This window comes from Podarcis filfolensis, assembly GCF_964270895.1.
Source record: "Podarcis filfolensis genome assembly, chromosome: Z".
NCBI lineage: Eukaryota > Metazoa > Chordata > Lepidosauria > Squamata > Lacertidae > Podarcis > Podarcis filfolensis.
Window position 1 is genome coordinate 48,810,873 of NC_139617.1, and position 18,776 is coordinate 48,829,648.

Here is an 18,776-nt window from a genome sequence, read left to right on the forward strand (position 1 = left end):
CAGCTCCCTCTCAGCCAGCCACCCACTTCTCTTCCCATCAAGACCACCCAGCAGATTACTCCCTTCTGCAGCTGAGGGGTTGCATCCCACGAAACTTGCAGTAGCAGCATATGCAGCTATGCGTGGAGAAACAAGAGACTGGGGCACAGACTTGTCCTGCCTCAGAGGGCAGTTAAACCTAAGGTGCTTAAGTCACATGGATGGATGCCTATTAGGAAAACTTCTCAATAGCAAGAGGAACTGGACAATGGAACCCATGACCTAGAGGGTGGTCTGTGTGTGTGTGTGTGTGTGTGTGTGTGTGTGTGTGTGTGTGTGTGCCTGGAGGAGTCTTTGAGCAGAGGCAAGGCAGTCACCTGTCCCCAGCTCTGTGCTACAGAGACAGCTTTACACAGAACTCAGCAAGCTAAAGAGCATAAAAGAAAACCCTTAACGCTCCAAAAATGCAAGGAAACAAGAAAACAAGAAGGCGATGTGGAAAGTGAAGAAAGATAGATATGAAGCTTTCTAAAGGAAGAACAGGCTGGCTTGTGGAGGAGGTGAGGACCACAGCAGAGCTGGGCCAAAGGCCTAGAACAGCCTCAGAGAGCTGTCACTCGATTACAAAGAAAGCAGAATCTTTTTCAACCCAAGGGCCACATTCCTTTCTGGCAACCTTCAGAGGGCCACACACTGGTGGTGGGAAGGGGAAGAGGCACCAGTAGGTAGAGCACAAATATGTTTACCTTTGTACAGAAGGCTGGTTTCTACACATGCTCTCTCACACCCCTCTCTATTCTCCATCCAGGCATGCAAAAAGGCATTTTCAGAGCTCACAGTCACATTCACAGTCAGGAAACACACACAGGGAGGGTATCGTTCTGGACTAGTGAGATGTAGCCTGGAGAGAGTCCCAAGGGCCATGCAGACAGGTCTGGAGGGCCGCACCGGGCTATAGGTGGGTTGATGGTGTGTGACGTAGGGCCAGGCAGCTTAGTAATTTTAAACAAATAATGAATAAGGGCAGCAGATTGCTGCAAGGATAAAGTTGCTTTGTAAGCTGCCTAGTTTTTCACCAGGCAAAGCCAGCACCCTCATTGGAAAGGAGGTGACTTTCTCCTAGGTAAACCTGAAAAAACCAGTTCAATTACAAGGGACTCAGGGGCAAATTAATTCAACGAGGCAATAACTTTGCTGGAGGAAAAGTAGGAAAGCTTGTCCAGGGATGCCATCTGGATACCGGTCGCTGGTGCCATCAGCTATTGCCTAGACAAAACTTCCTACCTGCTGTATTCTAATGGTTAGTTACTAGTTTTACTGGATCACAAATTTAGGTTTTCTTACCTAACTCTTACCTAACTCATTACCTATCCATTCTTAAGGAAATCAGCCCTGAGTGCTCACTGGAAGGACAGATCGTGAAGCTGAGGCTCCAATACTTTGGCCACCTCAGGAGAAGAGAAGACTCTCTGGAAAAGACCCTGATGCTGGGAAAGATGGAGGGCACAAGGAGAAGGGGACGACAAAGGACGAGATGGTGGGACAGTGTTCTTGAAGTTACCAGCATGAGTTTGACCAAAATGCGGGAGGCAGTGGAAGACAGGAGTGCCTGGCGTGCTCTGGTCCAGGGGGTCACAAAGAGTCGGACACCACTAAACGACTAAACAACAATACCTAACTCAGGGTCCTAGGATGGGAAGAGGTAGGCAGAAAACATTTAATTTGTTTTGTAACTTTAAAAAAAAAATGTGTTCAGGGGATTCTTACTGTTAACAGAGATGGATCTTATTACTGGTGGGAATCTAACTGATTTACTGCCAGATCACTGGAACTGTCTTGACATGGATTTGTTCTGTGTTTTAATATGTATCCTGGGTTGTTGTTGTTGTTTTTTGCATACTGAATATCATTCTGATACTGTGTGTTAATTCACAGAATCAGTGAATTGTAGAGCTGGAAGGGACCCCAAGGGTCATCTAGTCCAACCCCTTGCAATGCAGGAATCTCAGCTACAGCATCCAGGACAGCTGGCCACCCAACCTTTGCTTAAAAACCTCCTAGGAAGGAGAGTCCACCACCTTTGAGGGAGTCCGTTCCACTGTCAAACAGTGGGGTTCCACTGCATCTTGTTGCCAGGCACTTTTGGTTCCCTTCCCCGCAAGAAAGGAACGAGGCATTAAGAAACACAAACAGCTGGAAGAATGTTAGCACTGGAAAGGTCCCTAGAGACCAACTACAGGTGAAACTCGAAAAATTAGAGTATCGTGGAAAAGTTCCTTGATTTCAGGAATTCAACTTAAAAGGTGAAACTAATAGAGGAGATCGACTCATGACATGCAAAGCGAGATCTGCTTCTACTTTTCAGAGATCCAATCTTGCTCCATTTGCATTCCTTGTTTTGCTGATTTCATTTAATATTCTAATTTTCTGAGATGGTTCATTTGGGGTTTTCGTCAGCTGTACGCCGTGATCATCACAATTATAACAAATCAAGGCTTGACATATCTCGCTTTGCATGTCACGAGTCGATCTCATATATGAGTTTCACCTTTTAAGTTGAATTACTGAAATTAAGGAACTTTTCCACGATATTCTAATTTTTCAAGTTTCACCTGTATTGTGCTTGATGCAGGATATACAGTGCAGAATGCATCCACGAAAGATGGCCTCCCAGTCTCCCTGGACTGTTTCCATGCACAAGCCTTGCTGATAGATCAGTCATGGTCAAAGAGGAGATGGCAAAGTACAATGTCATACAGGACCAACAAACTGCAACAGAATGAACAGGGCTAGGGCAGGGATGCTAAAGAGACAGCACATTTGCCCTAGGCCAAATACTAATGAGACTCACTGGCACATCCTGCGTGGGTATAAATAAGCACTGGATTTCCACAGCCACAAGTCACCTGGGAACAGAGCGTCTTGCTCCCTCCCTCTCTCCTCACCCTGAAGGGACTGATAAGCCACCTCCAGTCTGAGAGTCTCTCCTGCAAGTCTATCTTGGATGCTGCAGGCTAATAACTCTGCTATAAGCATCCCGGCTTCAGCATCCATCAGGTTGGCTGGAAGGGGAGGGAACGGAGAACAAGGGGCCTATCTATCGGCATCCATCATTTGCCTTAATAGCAATAAACTCGCCCGTAATAGAGGGTGTCACAGGATCAATGTTCTCACTTTAAAAATAAATGGCTGGGGCTGCCTGGGCCATCACTAAAGTGCCAAGAAGCCATTATGCTTTTGACAGCAGCAGGTACCAAAAGAGGCAACAGTTTAATTGCTGGGAAGTCCCACATGCAGCCATTGGTGTGGGGCAGCTGCATAGAGCTGCCCAGGGAAAATGGGGTCTGGGGAGAGTTGCAGCTGGCAACTGAAGCCCAGGGACAGACTACCCAGCTCCTACAGCAAGGATCCCCCACAAGACACCTGTATCTAAACAGCCCCCTGGATAATGGCTGGCTCTGCCAAGGCATCAATTAGATTTATGCCAGCTGGGTTTGAGAACCTTAATAAATGAACAAACAGACCTGTGTGTGTGCTTGTCTGGTAAACCACCCAAACGTTGCCTGCTATTCCCACATTGCAAACGGGAGGCAACGGGGAAGGCTAACAAATCAAAGGTCCGTACAGTGGTGCCTCGCAAGACGAAATTAATCCGTTCCGCGAGTCTCTTCGTCTTGCGGTTTTTTCGTCTTGCGAAGCACGGCTATTAGCGGCTATTAGCGGCTTAGCGGCTATTAACGGCTTAGCGGCTTTAAGAAAAAGGAAACAAACTCGCAAGAACTCGCAAGACGTTTCGTCTTGCGAAGCAAGCCCATAGGGAAAATCGTCTAGCGAAGCGAAGCAAAAACCGAAAAACCCTTTCGTCTTGCGCATTTTTCGTTTTGCGAGGCATTCGTCTTGCGGGGCACCACTGTATAGTTAAAGCCATGGTTTTCCCAGTAGTGATGTATGGAAGTGAGAGCTGGACCATAAAGAAGGCTGATTGCTGAAGAATTGATGCTTTTGAATTCTGGTGCTGGAGGAGACTCTTGAGAGTCCCATGGACTGCAAGAAGATCAAACCATTCTGAAGGAAATCAGCCCTGAGTGCTCCCTGGAAGGACAGATCCTGAAGCTGAGGCTCCATTATACTTTGGCCACCACATGAGAAGAGAAGACTCCCTGGAAAAGACCCTGATGTTGGGAAAGATGGAGGGTACAAGGAGAAGGGGACGGCAGAGGACGAGATGGTGGGACAGTGTTCTTGAAGGTACCAGCATGAGTTTGACCAAACTGCGGGAGGCAGTGGAAGACAGGAGGGCCTGGCGTGCTCTGGTCCAGGGGGTCACGAAGAGTCAGACATGACCAAACAACAACAACAACAAATCTGCACCTTGCAAGGAGTTCGAATTCTGAGTCGCACAACTAGGATGTCTATTAAGAGAGAAAGCCTGAACAGCTGAGAAGAACCTGAGCAGCAGGTTAGGAGGGAAACTCATCCCCCTTTCAAAACAGGTTATGAATCACACAGTGTTATTCATAGAGAAAGACAGATATTTATCTTACAAGCACCTCAGGGTGGTTCCCCTCCCACACACTTTTAACTTCACAACCGCCCTCTGAGGTAGGCAAGGCGGAAAGCAATGACTGCTCTGACACCAATTAGCAAGCTTGGTGGCTTTCGTGGAATCCCAGTCCAATATTCTAGCCACTGGTTCTCAGATGGGTCGGGGTCTCCCACTTCCCTGGAGATCTTCAAGCAGAACCTAGATTTCCTGCATCAAGCGGGGGTGGGGATGCAAGTTTAGCTGGCCTACAAGGAATCATCTAACTATAGGATTCTATGAAATCACAAAACACATTACTTTTCCAAATTTGGAATAGACTAAAATGGAGCAGCTATGTATCTGGTCCCCCAAATCAATTCAGAAATATGCACATATATTCTCTCTCTCTCTCTCTCTCCCCCCCTCCCTCCCCCCACCCCACTGAAAAACTGTTTGCTCACTATGCATTTGAACACTGCATAACATATCCGAACCAAATTTTGAATGATGATTCCTAAGGTGGAGGTTTTGGTAAACAGCATCTGTCATGAATGCTTTAGCTGAGACTCCAGCATCACAGGGGGTTAGACTAGATCAGGGGCCAGCAACCTTTTTCAGCAGGGGGCCGGTCCACTGTCCCTCAGACCTTGTGGGGGGCCGGACTATATTTTTTTGCGGGGAAATGAATGAATTCCTATGCCCCACAAATAACCCAGAGATGCATTTTAAATAAAAGGACACATTCTACTCATGTAAAAACAGGCTGATTGCCGGATCATCCGCGGGCCGGATTGAGAAAGCGATTGGGCCAGATCCGGCCCCCGGGCCTTAGTTTGCCTACCCACGGACTAGATGATCCTTGGGTGTTCCTTTCAACTCTACAATTCTATGATTCTGTGATTTGGATGCTGCTTCAAATCAAGGGGGCAGGCTGAACCTTTCACAACTGCACTGATTTTAGCAACTGATTTCAAAACTGCCCTGGTGGTAGTTCTCCCCCACCCCCAATTTCTTAGAATTCCCGAGCAATGCTGGGTAAAAGGCTGCTAATCATTTACATCTGTTAGCTGCCCCATAAACACAAATTCTCAGGGTGGAAGATAAGACATAATTCATGCTGTTTCTGAAAGTTAAAGGGCGAAATGCTGCTCAGGGATGCTTGAGCCAAAGACTCAGAGCTACCATCCTCTTAGTTCCCACCCTCCTAAAACAAATACAGCAAAACCATGTACTAAGCCTCCTCAACTGACAGGGAGATTCCCACAACAGCTACCTTCTTTGTCGGATCCTGACCAGGAATATTTCTGGAACGACTTATTGGAAGGGAGAGGATCCATTTCCAGCACCTTGTAGATCTGCCCAAAAGCTGACTGTCTCAAGGCATGCTGCAAGAAAGAAAGGTTATTTTCAAGCCCCATTGCTCCACAAAGTTCTCCTAAACACATATCAGGCTACGTTTTGCCCTGCAGGCTGATGCCCACCCCCCAGGTAACGGAGGCATGAGAAAAGCACATGAAGAGAGAGACAGCCCCACTCCCACCAGCAAGCAACACCTGCGCTGCAGGTAAGACAGGTGCCAGCCCAGTTTTTTCTTATGGGAGAAGACTCTTGAGCTCTGTAGGAAAAGCAACCTGCTCTTCCTCCCCATTCCCTGACTCCTGCAAGGAAGCCAGTTTTATGACACTTGAGAGCTACATATTTTAGAACCCACTCTATTTTTGTGACTGCAATTATTTTAAAGCTGATTTTAATGTTGTATTTTAAATTGCCCTAGGACCTAATGGTGAAGGATGTAGGAAATCGAAAAATGCCAGTTCCAATTTATAGGTAGGCATTCAGGTTTAGTATTAAAACTCCACAGATGGAAAGCCCACTAATTTCACACCCAAACCACTCCACCGTCACTCCATTTGCACCCCACCCCAAACCAGTTCATTTTTAATTAATCCAGTTGACTTCCCAACAGAGCCTGCTCTCAATAAATGAAATTCGCCTTCAAGTATCCACAAAGTCATCTCATGATACAGTCATCATAAACTAATCCCCCTGCCCAATAGATAATCTGCCTAGTAACACAGATTACCTCCCAGTTCAGTTTTCCCAAAACCCATTAATCACCCGGAAACTCTCAGAGGAAGATTCAGGGTCCACAGCCCACAAGGCCAGGTTTATCAACCCCTCTGTGCTCACCCCCTGCTTCCAAAGCCCAGAGGGAGTGAGAGGAAGGAAGAGTCCAGCTTGAATACACATATTACCCATACATAAAACATACAACTTAAAATGCTGGCTTTCTAAAACAAGTACAGTCATACCTCATGTTACGTTTGCTTCATGTTATGTTCTTTCAGGTTATGTCCCATGGCAACCCGGAAGTACAAGAAAGGGTTACTTCCGGGTTTCCCCGCTCGCGCATGCGCAGAAGTGCAAAACGACGTCACACGCATGTGCAGAAGTGGTGAACTGCAACCCGTGCATACGCAGACGTGCCGCTGCGGGTTGCGCTCATTTCATGTTGCGAATGGGCCTCCGGAACAGATCCCATTCGCAACCAGAGGTACCACTGTATTGCAGCCACAGTAGCCAATTGGTACTACACCTCCTCATTCAAGGTGGTATTACTCAGTTAGGATGCAATTACATCAAATACAATGTGCAGGATGCAGCTGTTTTCCACAGCCAACGTTAATGTCACAGGCTACCTTGGGGTTTTTTGTATCCATAGAACGTTGGTCAGGAAGCCTATGTGCTCATTTTGTTTTGACCCAAATGAAAGCTCCGACTAAGGGTTTTCCTAGGCTTGCCATACTTCAGGAAAATTCCTGACATGTCCTGGTTTTCGGGTGTAAAGATGGCATTGGGGTGAATTTTGCTGAATTGGCAAAATGTCCAGGAAAACCCGGATGTATGGTAACGCGATGGAAAAAGCAGCAGAAACAGCTCAAAATATGGCAACACTAGTTTTCCAACCACTTGTGGCCATAGGAGTTGAACAAAAGGTGGTCCAGAATGCTCTCCCACCCAGGCGTCTGGCACATTTTACCTGGGCACTGTGGGTAATGGCTTCTCTCTGTTGAACAGTCAGGTTGGACAAGGCATCCGTTGGCTCCCGCTCACATGGATCATGCACACCAGGCCCACCTGTGGGGCAAGAAAGCAGGACAGCTCAGATCAGCACCAAGGACTTTAGGACCAGGGATCGGGGATGCTTGGCCCCTTTCAGGTGCTGTTGTGGCTGCAACTCTCCGCAGCCTCAGCCAGCAGGGCCAATGGTCAGGGATGGTGGGAGCTGTAGTTCAGCAACCTTGGCGACCCATTGTAGCCCTGTGCTTCCTTCTTTTCTGAACTGCTGTGAGGACAAAATTACCATATTTTTCGCCCTATAGGACGCACTTTTCCCCCTCCAAAAATGAAGGGGAAATGTGTTTGCGTCCTATGGGGCGAATGCAGGCTCCATGGCTTCAGCGATAGCAACGCGAAGCCTCCGAAGCCTGCGCTCCAGAGGCTTCGCGTTGCTTTCGCTGAAGCCAGGAGAGTCTGCTCTTTGAGGCTGGCGGTGGGGTAAAGCAGCGCTTCCCCCCACCGCCAGCCCCACAAGCTGGGGGGAGGCAGCGGGAAGGCACGCGATGCCTTAGCGCTGCTCCCCGACCCGGCTTTGAGGCTGGCAGTGGGGGAAAGCAGCGCTTCCCTCCACCGCCAGCCCCACAAGCTGGGTCGAAAAGCCCGCAGGAGCCGCGTGCTCTTTAAAGGGTGCGTAGCTTCTGCGGGCTTTTCTATGAGGTGGGGGAATTCCTGTGGGCTTTTGCAGGAGGTGGGGGAATTCCGCCACCTCCCGCAAAAGCAGGGAGAAGGTCTTGGAGTAGCGCACAGGCTGCGTGCAGCCTGTCCGCTGCTCCCAGAGCTGCAGGGGGACGGACGGACATACTTTCCCCCTTTATTTTCCCCCCTGAAAACTAGGTGCGCCCTATGGGCCGGTGCGCCCTATAGGGCGAAAAATACAGTATTAAGGAAACCAGGTAGTTTCAGCAGAATAGGGGCAGGGGGAATGGCTGCCCAAAAGCACCTGGGTGGAGGTGGGGTTTCTCCAAATGAAAATTATAAGGGCCTAGTTTCTCTATTATTCTAGGACTGTTCATTTTGCCATAAGCTGATGCTTTTAAGCCAGCTTCTGCTGTGTTTTGTGGGATTTGACCATGAATGCTTGAAGAATGCGAGTCCTTGTGTCTGCTCAGTGGGGCAGGAAACAGGGATACCAATGGGAAGGATGGATGGAAAGCAAGGAAAGTCTACACTGAAGCCTTTGCCCAAGTATCTTTTCTCACAGTGAGAGATCAGGAGCAGACCTTGGGGGAGGGGGAGGACTCTAGGTCAGTGGTAAGAGAATCTGCTTCCACTGCAGAAGGACTTGGGTGCAATTCCTAGCAGATCCAGTTCAAAAGACCAGGAACCAGACCACGGGGAAGACTCTCCTTTCTGCTGCCAGCCAGAGTGGACACCACTGGAGTAGACAGACAAAGAGTCTGACCAGATAGAAGGAAGCTCCCTTAGTTCTACTACACTCTTCTCAATGTAGAGAGAAGGGAAGAAGCAAATCTAAAGCTGGCTCTCCCCACAAGGAGAAAATAATGTCCAAATAAACCAAGGCATTTCAAAACCTATCGTAATGTAGGCGAAAGAGTCCCATTGTGTTCAAGCACCACCTATTTCAAAACAGAACAAAGACTGGGAAATGGTACAGATCGCCCAATAAAACACGTGCTGCTACCACTGCGTTATTAAGAGACTTTCAGTGGCGCATGTTTGTTCCTTCCAAGGGTGTTAAAACAACACTCAGTTGATTCACTTGCTTGGGGAAATACTACTTTAAAAACTCACAGGACTAGGACTGAGGCTGGCGCACAAGTAACAAACAGGACAAGTTGAAGAGATGTGTGCCCAGGCATGTACCACCCAGCACCTCAGGGAGTGCCTGTGGCAGCTCTTACCAGGTAGCAGGATCCCTGATGCCAAACACTCCATCACTCGCCGCAGAGCTTCACCGGCACCCAAGGGTCTATTGCACGTGCCTATGGCTTTCTCACAAATGAGCTCCAGTGGCTAGAAGACATTGAGACCTCTGTCAGTATGGATTCCACCCACGGGGAAGAGGCAACATTTCTTTGACACTTGGGTGCTAGGTTTTCTACTTTCATTCTCCATCAAGGGGTGGGGATTCTAAGTGTGTGTAAGGGAAGGTGGCCTATGCTTTAAAATGTTTGCATACCAGGAAATGGTGGCATGAACTGTGCATTAATGAACTGTGGGGTTGAATGTTTAAGGAAGGAGCTGTGTGCAATGCCTGGGGAGACAAAGGGGACAAGAGGGATCATTCACAGCAAGGATGTGGAATCTGTGGCCCTCCAGATGGGTGTAAGACTACAACTTCCAGCAGCCCTAGCCAGCATGGCCAAGAGTCAGGGATGATGGGAGCTGTAGTTTAGCAACATCTGGAGAGGGACAGGTTCCTCATTCCTGAGCCACAGACTGCTCTTCATGCCCAAGCCCTGGTTAAATGAACGGGAGCTACATCAATTACTATCCATTCCAATGGGCTTTTTCATAGGAGAAATCCCCAAATGGATTGTGTCTGCGGCAAAAGTAATTCAATCCACTTCCCACAAGGGTATCAGAAGATCCATGTCGAACGGTGCAAACAGTTATAGTTCTGTTTACTAAGGCAAGTGGCCCAAGCGAAGGGCACTTTCTTCTGACATGCAGTTAGATTACTGCAATGTGCAGAGCTGCTTTTGAAGATGGTTCGGAAGCTTCAGCTGGCGCAGAATCCAGCAGCCAAGTTGCTCACCAGGGCAAGATGGCTTAGCTCATAACGCCAACCCTGGCCCAACTGCACTGGCTGCCAATTAGTTCCCAATCCCCATTCCAAAGTGCTGGTCTTGACCTATAAAGCCTTTTGCAACTCGGAATCACAATAACTCAAGGACTGTCTCTCCTTATATGAACCAACTCAGATCCCATAATCATCATCTGAGGTCCTTCTTCAAGTTACCCCTCCATGGGAGGTCCGGAGAGCAGCAACACAAGAACAGGCCTTCTCAGCAGTGGCTCCCTGTTTGTCGAATGTTCTCCCTAGGAAGGCTTGCCTGGTGTCTTCATTACATATCTTTAGATGCCAGCCAAAAACATTCCCCTATAACCAGATCTCTCTTTGGCCTTCAACTATGTGTGACCTATTACAAGTTATGTTTTTAATAAAGAATTATTTTATTTTATTTTTAAATCCTCAATACTCTTTGGAATGGGTTAAACCACAGAGCCTAGGACTTGCCGGTCAGCGGTTCGAATCCCCGTGACAGGGTGAGCTCCTGTTGCTCAGTCCCTGCTCCTGCCAACCTAGCAGTTCGAAAGCATGTCAAAGTGCAAGTAGATAAATAGGTACTGCTCTGGCGGGAAGGTAAACGGTGTTTCTGTGCACTGCTCTGGTTCGCCAGAAGCGGCTTAGTCATGCTGGCCACATGACCACATGAGCTGCATGCCGGCTCCCTCAGCCAATAAAGTGAGATGAGCGCCGCAACCCCAGAGTCGGTCACGATTGGACCTAATGGTCAGGGGTCCCTTTACCTTTACCTAATCAGTCGCCAGGTGGGGAAAGCAATAATTGCATACAGTGTGTTTTTCTCTCTTTCCTCCACCATGCAATTTAACAACCCTTTCCCAACTGGTGGGGCTCCATTTCATTCCAGTACTCACCCATCCTTTCAGAGGCGCCCAAGTGTGGACTCTGTTGCACAAATCTCGCAGAATACGCAGCACAATCACACAGGACTTTAGTCCATTTGCCCTTGCCTAAAACAAACAGAATTGTTCCAATCCACTTGAAAAATGCCCAGAATAAGCAGGTTTTTTTTTTAAAAAAGCAAGCCTCTGTGTTTGTTTTTAATGTACAGGGATATAAGGAACACTCTTTTACATACCAACATGCATAACAACAATATGACAGTAAAAAAAGTTACCCAAAACAAGGGGGGGGGGGTAGAATTGCTTTTTTCTTTTTAAAACAGGAGGCAGGATAAGAAAAGGAAGAAAGAATTTTTTAAAAAAGCATCATTATGACATCGCTTTGTAACCATTCTAGACCATCACACGTGAGAAGCAAGTGGCTCACAGATCTGCAATATCTCAGCTGTAGAGTAGAGAAGGGGACTGAAAACACTAAAATCTAAAAATAAAAATAACAGAGGCGGCATTTCTGATGTGTTTCAAAACAGAAAGAAAGAAAGAAAAGGAAAACGGGGAAAGCAGCAACTTCTACAATAAGGTAAGAACGAAAAGCCCAACCTGGAACCACTTGGCGTGCCGCAGAGACGCCAAAGCATCAAGGCATTTTTGCCTGTCGAGTAAGTCCGGAGGGTCTTTCATCGGAACACTGTCTACTGGGAAAAGGGGAATATAAAGAAAAACAGAGACAGACACCATTTGACCAAGGGGGTTTCTGTCACAAAACACAGAAGACTTGGCAGCATGAAGAGGGGTGGGGGACTTAATAAGGCTCCCAGAAGTCCTTTTGATTCCACCCCAAATTTTATTCTCTTTTCCCAACACTGCAAAATGACATTTCATAAAATAAACGAAGCCAATTTTTGAAATAGTAAATATGTGTCCGTGTAAAAGAAGGCATTTTTTTCCCCAATTGGCCACAGTGAATCTGGGATCTTATTAATTTTTTTAATTTATAAATGTAACACATCGGGGGCAGACCATAAAAAGTGTGACGCTTTGCACCATCCCTGCTACTTTTAAAGACTTTTGGAGTCGAATGGAAAATGAAACCAGAAGAGATTTACAAAATATTCAGCACATCCTGGCGCCTGGGAAGGACTTTGGCAGTTCCCCTCTCTCTGAATGTAGTGATCAATTCTTTATTATTCTCACCCCAGCGCCCCCCCTTCCAATTTACAGGGAGCGAGGTCTGGGATGTTTAACAATGATCAGATATTGCCATTAAAACCCCAGGAGCCAAGAAACTCTGTGCATTTGGCAACTGGACAAATGTCTCAGCCAGAGCTGCAGCCCAGATGCAGTCACATCTTGGCAAGACAGAAACACCTCTATTGACGTTTATGCTCTTTTCTCTCTCTCTCTCTCTCTCTCTCTCTCTCTCTCTCTCTCTTTTGCAAAAAACGACATACTTTTTTGCGGCAATTAAACATGTTTTAGCCAATTGCAACTGGACAATCTACAGCATCTTTATTTTTTCAGCACAGAGAAATTCACATCCATAAGGATTCACTTTTTTTAAAGCCACACCACCTTAAAGCTCAGATGGCTTTAAAGGGGGATTAGACAATTTCGCTGGAAGAAGAAGGCAAGGTTATTAGTGGCAACCAGTCCCAATGGCTGCATAGAAGTTCTGGATTCAGAGGCAGTATTCCTCTGAATAAGAACCACTTGGGACCATGAGAATGAGGGGGTTATTGCACTCACACCCATGCGTAGGGACACCCCAGAGGCATCCACTTGGCCACTATGGGAAGCAGAACACTGGCCTCGGTCCAGTAGACCTGAAGGAGCGTCTCCACCCCCATCGTTCTGCCTGGATGCTGAGGTCCAGCGCCGAGGGCCTTCTGGCAGTTCCCTCCCTGCGAGAAGCCAAGTTACAGGGAACCAGGCAGAGGGCCTTCTCGGTAGTGGCACCCGCCCTGTGGAACACCCTCCCACCAAAAGTCAAAGAGAAAAACAACTACCAGACTTTTAGAAGACATCTGAAGGCAGCCCTGTTTAGGGAAGCTTTTAATGTTTAACAGACCACTGTATTTTAATACTTTGTTGGAAGCCGCCTAGAGTGGCTGGGGAAACCCAGCCAGATGGGTGGGGTATAAATAAATAAATAAATTATTATTATTATTATTATTATTATTATTATTATTATTATTATTATGACTTTGATCTGATCGAGCAGAAATTTTCTTACATTCACAGGAAATATATGAGATGACTGTGTGGGTCTCAAATATTAGTAAGGGGAAGGGCCATGTCAATGCCACACTTCAGAGCACATGCACAAGATCCCAGCTCAATTTCCAGATAATTTTTTTTGGGGGGGTGGAGTATGTTTCTTCCCAGAGATTTCAAAAGACCTGTGGTAAGGAGGGAGGGGAAGCTGTGGCCCACCTGCTGCTGCAAGCCAACAGCTCAAATCATCCCTGACACGCTAGCTGAGTTGGCAGGAGCTGGGAGCCCAGCAGCGACCCTGAAGTAAACAGTAGCACGCTAAACGGACCAATATATGGGGGTCATAGTTCAGTGAGAGCACCTGCTTAGCATGCAGAAGGCCTCAGGCTTAATCCTGACCATTGCCAGTTAAACGGGTCTATCCAGAGTGATGGCTAGCCAGAATAGCCTGCTTTGGGCTACCTAGGCTAACACAGCACAAAGCAGCTTCACAAAGCAGAAATGCTTGTTTGCTTTGGCAGGGGCCAAGCTGTGCTGATAGTCATGTGCCATATTTTGGAGCTCCAATAAAACAGTCTTCCAACACCTGGGCAAAAGCTGTCCTGATGCATTGGGCTGCCCACTGTCAGAGACAGGTGATGGTTGATGTAAGGGGGAAGTCAGGAGCCTCGGATTTCCAGGAAGGCAGGCAGGTGAGACAAGATATGGTCAGCACCACGGAGAGGGACCATGGTGTGAGTTTCGGGACCATGACTAGTGATCCTGTAGCTGAGCCAGAACATCAGCAGCATCCTGGAGCAACTTGCAGATTGATATAGCCAAGGCCAGGTGTTTATGGGGCAGAGCCCCACACTCTGTATCTGGCAAGGTAAAGGCCTAGTGCCTTATTCTGCTGCCACGGGCTTCTTCTAGGTCCTGGAGTTCCAAGCTGTGGAAATATTGTGCATGTTATGTGGTGTTAGAAATCTCCCAGGAGCAAGGTGCATTTTGCACCTGGCATGGGTCCAACTGCGACCATGTGAAGATCTCTGGATGCCAGATTAACGATTGGCATCGCCATCTGGCTGGCCACTCCAGCTTTCTTAAGCAGGTAAGCAGAATAGCTTGTCTCCAAGGAGTACATAGTTAAACCCCCTCCTCAGTTTTAATCACTACAGTGACCTTGTAAGATAGGTTAAGAGGCTGTAACTGACCCAAGGTCAGCCACTGAGCTTCATGTTTATGTTTATGGATATTGTTTTACATATTTTCTTATGTGTATCATTTGACATGGTTTTGCTGTGCTTACTGTGCACATATGCTTATATATTTACCTACTGTAAGCTGCTTTGAGATTTTTCAAATGTTAAATGGTCTATAAACAGAAATGATGATGGTGGTGTTATCTCATCAGGGCTCCACTGATCTCTCTGAGCAACTTGCAAGAGAAACACCTGAGTCTGATGACAAAGGCTCCTCCTCTTCAGGACTGTGGGGAGAAGATGTGGACTCTGGTTCCTACAAGGCATGGCTCTATCTCCTTGGGGCTGCTGTCTTCAGAGGACTGTATCTCTGAGGAACCCTGCTCTGGAGCCATAAAGAGAGAGACTTAAAAGCTTAAAATTGTTCTCTCTCATTGATGGTATGGACATGGCTTACTGGAACATTAGATATACAAGAAATTTCATTTCCTGAAATAAAATTATTTAGGCATCCTCTCTTATTGCTGAAAGAGGATCTAAGTTTAGTTTATAAAAAGTAGATGGGTTTATCATTTTATCTACTGCAGTCTGGAAAGCCTGCCGGTTCAGAGTGTCACAGCCCTATGCAACCCGTAATCTAGCAGAAGAAATTAACAAGCGTAGAAGAGCATAAACCTCAAAGAAAATCCAAAGCCGTCTTGATTTGCAGCTTTCAGCTCTGGCTGTGACCAAAAAGGAGCTACAAAGCGCCACACAGTTATGGTTCAACCCATATTAACTTTGCAGCAGATATTTGCATTGTTCTTTGCATTACGCACATCAACAGGATTGCAATACTCCCAATAAAAGCTGCAAAGTCGTAAATGGGATTAGCTGCTGGATGTTTTTACAAGCACAATAAAGGACAGTTTGGAGATTTTTTAAAAAAGTTGCTGTTTTGTTTCTCCCCTCCAACCCCAACTCTTGCCAGCATCTTTTAGTTCAGTGAGTGGAAAGGGCTTTGCCATTTCCTTTCTCCAATGGTTGAAACTAGGATATTTTCTGATGCAGAACAAAAACATTGTGCATGCATCTGGTGGGGGGAGTTGGGGGAGACAATAGAAACATCTGCTTCAAGATCATGCTTTGGACAATACAGCAACCAGTGGGTGAGTAAGAATCTCTTTTAATAAATTGCGGGGGTGGGGGAAAACAACAAGAGAGACTGACCGGCTGCAAGGCCACTCCACCAACCATGCAGAGACCACCTGGGCCCACCTTGCAGAGAAATCGTGCAACAGGTAACCATTAAAGCCGCTGGCAAAGCAAGCACAACCTTAAGAGCGGCACAAATGAGGAACTTTGCTCACGTAAGACAGATTCTGTCTGCCTTAATAAGTTACCCGGAAGAAGATAACTATCACCCAAAAAAACCGCAACACCCACAGGGGCTGGGCTTCCACAGTGCTCATTTAGCGTTAATTGAAGAGGCCATGGTGAATGTGTTAGGAAGCCTTGGAAAGCAGCGAGGCTCTGAGAAGCTCAGTTTATCCTCTCTGTTTCCGCAAGGCCGAGTCCCCCACGTCGCAGGCAGCCAATGCGTGAGAGTTAAGTGTTGCAGAGGAACAGAGAGATGGAGAGAAAAGTGGAATCTTCAAGGGGGTGGCTCACAGCGTCAGGACTCGTTTTGGCGACCCTCACTAGAATAGGTGTGCCAGCTCATGCTCTGACCGTCAGGGAGGCAAAACATCTGCAAAAAAGACATTCGGGTGGACAGGACTGGGTGACTTTAACCACTTCATTACACGGGTGGAGGGGGGAGAGGAATGTAAGCAAGGAAGAAAGGACTGTGGGGCAGTGCCGCAAACACATCTGGGGTGAAATGCAGCCATGGGGAACTGCCCTCCAGAGTGAAAAGCTCTGTTCTGCCTTGGGCTGTGCCACCTGTGCTCCTGCTCACCTCTACCTGGCCCATTAAAACTGCAACCCTTCAGTTCTTTGTATGCTCCCTTAACCCAAGAGATTTATTCATTTTTAAAGGAGGCAGGGTCAAAAAGCTGCAGGCTTTCCTTGGGGAGGTCTTCTCCCTTTTGCTCACCCACCCTCCAAATTCAGCCCAGAGACTGAGCTGGATGTCAGGTCTGTTGGTGCAGGATAACTAAAGGCAGCTCATTTGCAGAGTTGGGCCAGTGGGACAGGGCAGGGCAGAGAGATCTGAAGGGACCAAGAAATGAGAACGAAACATATTTCCACCTACTGGGAAAGGAGAAACTTATATACACACGACAGAATAATTGATTCCTTCATTGCAGGAGGTAGATGAATTCTATAATTCAAAAGAAGGATTTGCAGAGGAGGGGTGGAATCAGAACATTTTTTTAAAAAGGGCAAAAGAGAATTTAAAAAGAGTTTTTTAAGGGCCCACTGAGCAAAGTGGCAGCGTATGCATCTATTAGGGATGGGGGGGGGGGGAGAGAGAGACCTGTGGCCCTTTCTCTCCACATGTTGATGGGGAACAAACCCCCCAGCCAATATGGCCAGTGGTCAGGAATGATGGGAGCTGTAGCCTAGCAACATCTTTAGAGCCCCCAGTTCTGTGCCTCTGGTATAAATATATCAAAACTCCAAATTGTTACAGCTAAAAAAGAAATGGCCAGCAACCGACAAAACTATAGGAACGCCAGGCCGTGCGGCAAGCACAAGGAACGTCGCCTGGACTTCACTGCTGCAGCAGCAGCCCTGGCGCTGGGTCCCTCTGCTGCCACCGGGAAGGCCAGGCCAGGTGACATTCCTTGCGCTTGCCACCCAGGTCCAGCCTTCACAGCTGCAGCAGCGGCTCCAGCACTGGGTCCCTTTGACAATGGGGGTGACGGGGGGGAGAAGGGAGGGCAGGCGCTATCAGGATCCATGTCAGTTGCGTGGCTCCCTTTGATGGGGGCGGGGGGGGGAGGAAGAGAAAGGGCTGGCTTGGGGGGGTGGAGCTGCTTTTGGGGGGGGAGAGAAAGGGCTGGCTGGGGGAGAGAAAGAACCTTTGCCTCCCTTTCCTCCCCCCCATAAACTCCCCCCTCCTGTGTCCAGTTAGCTACTTCCTTCCACACAGCACCCTGCGCACGCTCCTTGTCCCTCCAATGACAATGGGTAGATCACTGCTGCTTTTTTATACCAGTAGTAGATCACAACCTTTTGGAAGCTGGACATGCTTGCTATATATCAAGCGTTATGATTTATCTAGCACACGATCCCTCTAGTTCTCCTTCTCGTTCCCTCTACCAACCTCAAGCCTTGCCCACTCTCAACTCTGTTGACTTCTCTTTCTTCCACTCTTTTCACAAATAAGAACAGCTAAGAAAAGGTGGGCTGGAGGCTGATTTTTTGCCTCTGGGAAAAATCAAGGTAGTAACTGCGTAAAATGATTTTGAAAAACCAAACCCACCCCAAACCTAAGTTCTTTATTCCCAATGCATATTGAGTAGATAAGAACATCTGAAGCCCCCTTCTGGGTCAGACCAAAGGTCCACCTAGTCCAGCCTCCTGGTCTCACAGTAGCCAACCAGATGCCCCAATGGGAAGCCAATGGGCAGGATCCGCGTGCAGCAGCTCACTTTCATGTTGCTCAACAACTGGTATTTAGAAACCTACTGAGTACACATTACTCAACACTACAGGTAAAATGTGGCCATCATGACTAGTAGCTATTGATTGACAAATTTATGACAGATGAGGGTAATCCACTTTTAAGGCCGTGTAAAGTTGGCCGATGCTACATCTTGTGGCAAATTTCAGTCTAACCATATGCTTTGGGAAGAAGTACTTCCTTTTGTCTGTTTCAAATCAAATCCATTGGATGTTTCCCACTGGCTAGTAGTTTAGAAGAGAGGAAGGCTCCTATCCACTTCTCTACACCACACAGAATTTCATTTTTCAAATGAGCAGAATTGGATTGCTTTGGTACATCAGTGAAGTACATTGTCCTTGAGAAGAAAGTGTTATCCTCAAAAATATACTGGGATTTAAAAGAGAGTATCTGTTTCTCTACCACTGTTTCCATGCCTCCTTAACAACTCAGTGATGCTTCACATATCTTGTATTAATTCCTGATTCTTTCAATCCATGCCTGGAGGGAAAGTCTGGATTCTAATAAAATGCTTACAATTACGATTGCTAAG

At 47.2% G+C, this 18,776-nt stretch overlaps 1 protein-coding gene across 18 annotated transcripts in view; it reads right to left on the reverse strand.

Moving 5' to 3' along the window:
- STRBP (spermatid perinuclear RNA binding protein) overlaps window positions 1–18,776 on the reverse strand; it is a 139,537-nt gene that overhangs the window by 42,310 nt on the left and 78,451 nt on the right. For 9 of the 18 annotated variants that reach the window (XR_014544054.1, XM_083597300.1, XM_083597289.1 and 6 more), the window contains 5 exons: window positions 11,837–11,931; window positions 11,249–11,344; window positions 9,487–9,598; window positions 7,545–7,642; window positions 5,778–5,889 (listed from right to left, as the gene is read on the reverse strand). Coding sequence is in view for 16 of the 18 variants with exons in the window: in XM_083597300.1 (XP_083453426.1) it covers window positions 5,778–5,889; window positions 7,545–7,642; window positions 9,487–9,598; window positions 11,249–11,344; window positions 11,837–11,931 (513 nt within the window). In the remaining 2 variants the exon portion in view is untranslated. The remainder of the gene's footprint in view (window positions 1–5,777; window positions 5,890–7,544; window positions 7,643–9,486; window positions 9,599–11,248; window positions 11,345–11,836; window positions 11,932–18,776) is intronic. The other 9 variants (XR_014544055.1, XM_083597301.1, XM_083597290.1 and 6 more) reach the window with 1 other exon arrangement.